This window comes from Acomys minous, assembly GCF_964271855.1.
Source record: "Acomys minous genome assembly, chromosome: 13".
Classification (NCBI taxonomy): domain Eukaryota; kingdom Metazoa; phylum Chordata; class Mammalia; order Rodentia; family Muridae; genus Acomys; species Acomys minous.
This window is the reverse complement of record NC_140495.1, coordinates 18786682-18794757: the sequence shown is the minus strand read 5'-3', so window position 1 is coordinate 18794757 and position 8076 is coordinate 18786682. Positions and strand designations below refer to the sequence as shown.

Below are 8076 nucleotides of genomic sequence, written 5' to 3'. Positions count from 1 at the left end.
AATTTATTGCTTACTAGGGCCCAGAGCTATCCCTGGCATTTGTAAGTATTTCTCATAATACTTGGAATAGAAACTACCACTGTCTACAGTGTATAGACAAGGAGACTTGTATAGAAATTTTAAGTAACTATCCTAGGGTGATATGGCTAATAAGAGGCCAAGCTGAGATGTCAGTCCATGCGTTTGGGTCAACTACCTTTTTCTCTTCTGTTTTCCAGATTTGCTTATGTGGTGCTATAACAAAACACCAGAGGCATAGCAAAGTATAAAGAGTTTATTTAGCTCACAGTTCTGAAAGTTCAAGAGCAAGGTGCCAGCATCTGCTCTAGCGGGGGCCTCTGATGGGGCAGCAGGTAAGTGTAGAAGACAAGGAGAGAGAAGAGAGAGGGGAGACAGAGATGGACATTGAGAGACTTTCTTCTTTTTCTTTTCTTTTTTTCTTTTTCTGAGATAGGATCTTTCTATGTAGCCTTGGCTGTCTTAGTCTCTCTGTAGATCACGCTGGCCCTGAACTCACAGAGATCCACTTGCTTCTGCCTCCCAAATTTTGGGAGTAATGGCATGAGCCATGAGCCACCACTTGGTATCCAATCCAGTCCTGCAAAAGCCAGAACTCACAAGGGAAAAACACTGATTCCTTTTTTCTTAATTTTTTCCTCTGTTGCTCTGAGAAAAGTCACATGAGTAACAAAGGGTTTGTTGTGGCTCAGAGCTCAAGGGTAAAGCCCGCCATGGCAGGGTAGTCAAGGGACTTTGAAAGAGCTTGAGGTAGCTTAATCACACCACATCCACAGCCAGGAAGCAGGGGGAGATGAGTGAATGCCTTATTTTCTCCATTTCACACAGTCTGGGATGCCCCGCCCAAGGAATGGTCCCAACCACAGCTAAGATGGGTCTCTCTACATCAACTGATATAACCAAGGTACTCCCCTATGGACACGTCCAGGGACCTATCACCAAGACGATTCTAGATTCTGACAAGGTGGCAGCATCACACCTTTTAGTCATCTCTGACAGGATCCAGCTCCTGTGAGCATGGTTACACTGGCAAGCAATTTTTTGATCCAAGCTTAAGTGAGATACACTACATTCAAATCATAGCTGCAAAGATAACTAATGCATTACAACACAGAGGCCCAAGTGTTGAAAAGAGCGACTTCTCAGGAGCCAATGAGCTGGCTCCGTGGGTGAAAGAAAGCACAACCCTGATGACTGGACCCATGTTTTTAAAAGACCCCACGTCATCATGGTGCAAGGGGAGAAGCAGGGCCAGAAAGTTGTCTTTGGATTCCACACATGTGCTGTGGCAGTGTGTACCTGCATGTGTGTACACACACATACACGCACATGAACACACACACTCCAACACCACAAGCACACACACACATATGTACATACACACCCACATATACACACATACACTCACATGCGTACACACATATATACATGTACATACACACACACCCACATACACTCACATGTATACACACATACATAGAAACACACACACACACACACACACACACACACACACACACACACACACACACACTAATTTCTAAAGGAGGAAAAGAAGTCCATAGGCATCAGTTCTCCACCCATCACTTCACTAAGAACAATTGTAGAAGTACTGGCAATAAGTATATTTTAAATTCAAAGAAGGCAGGAGATACACAGATTTGATTTTCCCCTTCATTTTGTAGATTTACCCTGTACATCTTTTGTAAGAGATGTAAGCTAGAAAGAAACAGCAATAACAAACTGTTTGGAAGATATAAGAACAAAAAGCCACATATTAATGTTTGGCTTCTGATTTTATGTGAGATACCAAAGTTGGTACCTGCTTTAGATTTTTCAGGGAAAAAATGTTTTAAACAATTTATTACATCATAAATGTATTTATCATATGTTTAGGCCCAGAATTCATCATGGTAAGCATATTTCTTCTCATTTAGCTATAAAGTAAATTATGTGGGAAATCATGACTTGTACGTGATGAATTTTCTTCAGAAGTCATTGCTCTTTGTTCTCGGAATCATTTTACCTTTTATTTATTTTTTTAATTTTATTGATTTATTCATATTACATCTCAATGATTATCCCATCCCTTGTAGCCTCCTATTCCTCCCTCCCTCCCATTTTCCCCTTACTCCCCTTCCCTATGACTGTGACTGAGGGGGACTTCTTCCTCCTGTATATGCTTATAGGGTATCAAGTCTCTTCTTGGTAGCCTGCTATCCTTCCCCTGAGTGCCACCAGGGCTCCCCATCCAGGGGACGTGGTCAAATATGGGGCACCAGAGTTCCTGTGAAAGTCAGACCCCACTCTCTACTCAACTGTGGAGAATGTCCTGTCCATTGGCTAGATCTGGGTAGGGGTTCGAAGTTTACTGCACATATTGTCCTTGGCTGGTGCCATAGTTAGAGCAGAACCTCTGGGCCCAGATCTGCCCATCATAATGTTCTTCTTGTAGGTTTCTAGGACCCTCTGGATCCTCCTATTCATTTTACCTTTTAAAAAGCATCCCCTTGGCCTCTGGTTCTGGTTTCCTCATTAATACAAGAGGGAAAGTAGTCCACTCAGTGCAAGTTGGGAGAGGTCTAGCTCTTACATGTAATACAGGCTTACAAATAAAACATTTCAGAACGCCTTTCATCAGTTTGGCCAGAGGTAAAAAAAACAATGAATTCACAGTGTTTGTTTTCTTATACTTTATTGTGGTACCGGGGTAGAGCTCAGGCTTTGTCCATGCTGGGCAAGCACTTCAACGGCGAGCTATGTTTCAGTCCTAACGATGATGTCTATTTCTTCCCAATACGCCAAAGTTTATTTTACAAATAAAGAATGTATTGTCTGTACTTTAATAAGACTGTCATCTAGTGGCCAAGGCCAGAACTATTCAATATGGGAGCCACTAAGCCACTTGTGACTACCGAGTCCTCAAAGGCGGCTGCTCCAACTTGGGGTGAAACAAACAACACATCATATTTCAAATATTTAGTATAAAAAACCCTCCTTTAAAAATATTCCATAAAAACTTTTTGTTGAAATGGTGTTTTTTATGCATTGTGTTAAATACATTTCACAGTGGAATTTATTTCATTAAAAAAAAAAGTTTACTTTTACAAATGTGGCTGCAGAACATTTAAGACCACACATGTGACTTGTATGTGTCTCTTAGCTCTAATCTAAGGCACCAATATTTTGTGTGAATTATTGCTCAAGTAGGTTTTTGTACAGGGTTTTCTTTACAAGAGAAAACAGTTATAATTTGGCATTCATTTAAGAAGTATCCCTGGGGTTGGAGAGATGGCTCAGTGGTTAAGAGTGCCACTTGCTCTTCCAGAGGTCCTGAGTTCAATTCCCAGCAACCACATGGTGGCTCACAGCCATCTATAATGTGATCTGATGCCCTCTTCTGCAGATAAAGCACTCATATACAATAAAGAAATAAATCTTAAAAAAAAAAGAAGTATCCCTGACTATGAGGAGTCACTGCTAAAAATATTAGAACAAGAGAGAAAAGGGGCGGGAGTTGAGAAAATAGGAAACACAAGCAAATTCAGGGAAGAAACACTAGACTTAGTATAAAAAGCTCCCAAGTGAATGCCAGTTGGAGCCTAATATATGCCATTTCTTGTTTTGTTTTTGTTTTTTGTTTTTTGTTTTTGTTTTTGTTTTTGAGACAAGGTTTCTCTGTGTAGCCCTGGCTGTCCTGAACTCGCTTTGTAGACCAGGCTGGCCTCAAATTCACAGTGAACCTCCTGCCTCTGCCTCCCGAGTGCTGGGATTAAAGGTGTGCACCACCATGCCCAGCTATGTATGCCATTTCTTAAGCAGTAGTTTCCTCCCCCACAATTATATTCCCTTAATTCTCTGTGCTATTCCATTAAAGCTAGGGATAACCAACTTGTATCTCTCTCAGTACCTTCCTGTATGTGTTATCACTAGTATTTTTATGTAATTATTATTAACATGATAATGATTGCTTCATGTGAATTCTACATAAAGGCCTCTCAAGTGACAAGGAGCATACATCAGAACAGAGGTGATGCCAGCTCTAGTGATGGTCTTTCAACACTATCACCATGGCAACCGAAATGGTCACATCTGTCCCACCTGCCAAGCAATTGTCAGCATTGGGAGTTCACACCCCCTGTTGTTGAAGCTGCATTATTATAGACTATTTCCTGAGCAGCCCCACAGTTCATTTGCTCTCTTTGCTTTATTCCTATGGATCATCAGTCACTTGGGTTTCTTCCTTCTGCCATGTTGTGTGAAAACTGGCTGTAGTATTTACCAACAGAAGAAAGTAAAGGAAACACTGATGTTGAGCCTGAGAGCTTTCTGTACAGTAATCAGACATGACAGGTACTGGGGATTGGGCAGGTGGGTTGATGGGTAAGAGCCCTTGCTACACTAGAGTGAGGACCCGAGTTCAAGTCCCAAGCACTTATATAAAAAGCTGAGTGTGGCCCATGTCTTCCAGTAACCCCAGTGTTGATGGGGACAAGCCAGAAGGACCTCTGGGGCTTGCTGGATGCCAGAATAGCTAGCTCCAGGTTCAGTGAGAGCTATTGTTTCAAAGTCATAAGAAGGAAAAGGAGGAGAATAACAGAGCAGGACATGTGACATCCTCCTTTGTTCTCTGAGCATGTGTGAGAAAACAGCACACACATGTGTGCACACACCACATGCATACTCACATAAGCACACACATATAAGAGAGAGAGAGAGAGAGAGACAGACAGACAGACAGACACAGAGACAGAGACAGAGAGGAAGAAGAAGAAGAGAGAGAGGGAGGGAGGGAGAAAGCTCTTCTGGTTTTGGTTTTGGTGACTTTGGCTCGCTGAGAATGATATTAAAAGCACAGGCTATAGAGATGAGTGGCTGGTGTTTAACAGGAGGGCATGTGCATCTCCAGGGACGGGGTAGGGATCTGAGTAGAGAACAGATTTCTCTGCTGGGTGTCAGAGGTCCCAGCATCCCACATCTAGACAGTCCTGCAAGATGAATTTCTAAATATGGCCTTGGGAGCCACAGCCCAAATGTCTTTGCCTGTCTTCAGAAAAGCACATGAGCATGGAGAGAGGACAGAGGCCCTTCTGTGACTCCTCCCACCAGGTATACCTTGAGAGGAAGGAGGGCAACCTGCTGAGGAATGGGATTTCTTCAGAGTGAGAAATGTATACCAACTGAATGCTTGTGTGTCCACAGCAGATTATAATTATGTAAAGTAATGACTTCATGAATGGTGCCAGCCAAGCAGGTGCTTGATTGGGCCATGGCTTATATGTAGTGAAAGTGGAATAAAATTGTCCACACACCAAAAAAATTGAAATCTATATGTGACTTCTACATTCACCTTGTCTAGAGTTTTCTACTTTAGAATAGGAAATTATGATTTAAGGCAGGTTGTCATCCCCACACTGTATTTTCCTTCCTATGTTGACACTTAGAAAAGCCAGCAAGGACTAAGGGTGTAGTTCATTGGTAGAGCATTTTCCTAGCATGCACGAGACCTAGGGGCCATATTCCAGCATTCCAGAAAAAAATAAATAAGTAAATAAATAAACCCATCATTTCATAGTGGCCATGAACAGCCCTTATAAATGTAAGAGATCATAATTTTAAAGTGAAGGTAATACCAACTGTATAAAAATAAGGCAGTGGGGGGGCTGTAAATTGAATTTATTTCATGGGTTTTTCAGTTATTTCTTTGTATGGAAGTTGGGAGAAAACGGCTTGAGCTATACTTAAAGGGAATGATATTACAGTTTCTGAGAATCAGACACCTCACCTAAAGACGTTTTGACTATGGATGTGTGTGTGTGTGTGTGTGTGTGTGTGTGTGTGTGTGTGTGTAATTCATCCAGTCATGAAGCACTGGGTTTGAGTTGCTTTTCAAAGAAAGAGAGAGGGAGAGGGAGGGGGAGGGAGGGAGGGAGGGAGGGAGAGAGAGAGAGAGAGAGAGAGAGAGAGAGAGAGAGAGAGAGAGAGAGAGAGAAGCTTACTGAATAACTAAAGTCATTTTTCTGTGGGCACTGTACTAGTCTAACATTCTGGATTACCTAGTGTGGTCTAATCTATGTCTTGGTCTTACTTTCTCTCCCTTTCCTCTTTGTAGGCACAAGGTGGGTTGGAATTTGGCTTCGTATTTCCCTCAGGACCTCTGTGTGAGAAAACAGAGCCATCCCTTGCACAAGAGCCCCATCCTAGCCCAGGGAGCCGCCCACACCACAGCTCGGCGGTGAGAAGACATAGCTCACCTGCCCACTCTGCGTTCTCCCCGTGGCAATGAGCCCACACCAAGCCTAGGCAAGTTGTAAAGGGAGGGTGCGGGCAGGACAACGCCCACTGTCCTTCAGGCGCTGCGTCACCGAGAGACGTTGCCACTGGCGGTCTGTGACGGTCTGCTCAGATGTTTCGATACTCGTCTCTCTGCCAGCAGGGCCCGTGGCGGATGAGGACAAACAGAAGGATCACTAGGACGCCGGATACCAGGCAAAACGTGATGGCAAGGATGACCCTCAGCACTGTGAGAACGAGAAACACCCGGGTGTGAAATGAGTATGTTAAGAACACGTGAAGAGCACAGCAACAGAAAAACAAACAAACAAAAAACCCTAAAGAAGATGAAATCACACATCATTGTTGACTCTTTGGCCTTAATTTAAAAATTAAAAGGGTGCTCTACTTCATGTATAGCAATATAGCTTATTTAACTTTTACCGTCTTTGTCTTTTGCAGTTTTGTTTCATGAGACAGGGTTTCACACAGCCCAGAGGGGCCTTGAACTTGCTGAAGCCAAAGATGAGCTAGCTTGAAATCTTGATCCTCCTGCCTCCACCTCTCAAGTGTTGGGATGTCGTGGGCACGCCATCATGTCCAGCTTTTCTGACTTAATTTTAAATTCTAGATGAGTCTCTGAAGCAGCCTTGGATTTAGTAGAGTGTGGCGGATAGAACGCAGGACTAGGAGTCAAGAGGTAACCTAGGCTCAAGTTTCAGCATGACCTTTGACATTTGAGCTCAGCTCTCCATTGCAAAGGGAAGGAAACTGACAAAGTGCCTCCAAGATGTTCTAGTAATGATGACTTCTTTCCTGCCTCCCTCCCTCCTCCCCCCACCCCCATGGACTGGACACCAACTTGCAATCCGATTGCCTCAGCTTCCTCAGTGAGTTTCATGCATGTTTATATGGTTAACTTATCAACTGAATCCACTTACACGTTCAGAGGAAAATTTGAATAATTCAAGCAATTGACTAAAAGGAGTGGAATCATTCCATTTTTAAAATAGATTTTTTTTCAAAAACCATATTTTATGGAGAATTTGATCATAGTTTGGCTTTAGGGATCATTGTTTCTGCATAAGCATGTAGTAGTGATAAGCAGCCACGAAGAGATGCATGAGGTCATGTTTCTTAACCTCTGAGCCATCTCTCCAGCCTGAGGTCATATTTCAAATGAAAAAAAGAAATTCTTTAGAAAGTCTCTCCCCTTCACACGTTGTTCACCATAGCTGACATAGCACTATCCCAGCCTGCACTTTTGTTGTTGCCACTTATTTTTTATTTTCTTTTTTTTTTTAAATCTGAGAAAGGGTTTCTCTGTGTAGCTCTGGCTGTTCTGGACCTCACTGTGTGGACCAGGCTGGCTTCAAACACAGAGAGCTGCCTACCTTTGCAACCAAGTGCTGGGACTAAAGGCGTGTGCCATCCCACCCAGCCACGCATCTTTTTTTTTGTAGAAGCACAGGCTGACTTATTGGCAATGGGAAGAGAACATCTCTGGTCCCCTCCAGAACGCTAATGCTTCAAGAACACAGACGAAAATCACTGACTTAGCCTAACTCGTTGCAGAGGGAGGAAAAGAAGAAGCAGAGGTCATTTGGTTAAGGCTCAGCAGATAATTTTATTGTCCTACATATACAGGATCTTACCAGTCTCATGATTTCAAATCCATCCACATGCTCATGACTCCCAAATTCACCCCCTCCTCCCAGCTATGACTTTTGCCTAAGCTTGACTCACATCCAGCGTGTATTTGGCATGTTGTTTTCTCCCTTATCT

General features: G+C 43.0%; 1 protein-coding gene across 1 annotated transcript in view; it reads right to left on the bottom strand.

Moving 5' to 3' along the window:
- Window positions 1-3107: 3107 nt before the first annotated feature.
- Window positions 3108-8076, bottom strand: part of ACP3 (acid phosphatase 3) — a 48293-nt gene continuing 43324 nt past the window's right edge. The window contains exon 11 of the mRNA XM_084754404.1: window positions 3108-6539. Within this exon, the coding sequence (XP_084610530.1) occupies window positions 6421-6539 (119 nt within the window). The 3' untranslated portion in view covers window positions 3108-6420. The remainder of the gene's footprint in view (window positions 6540-8076) is intronic.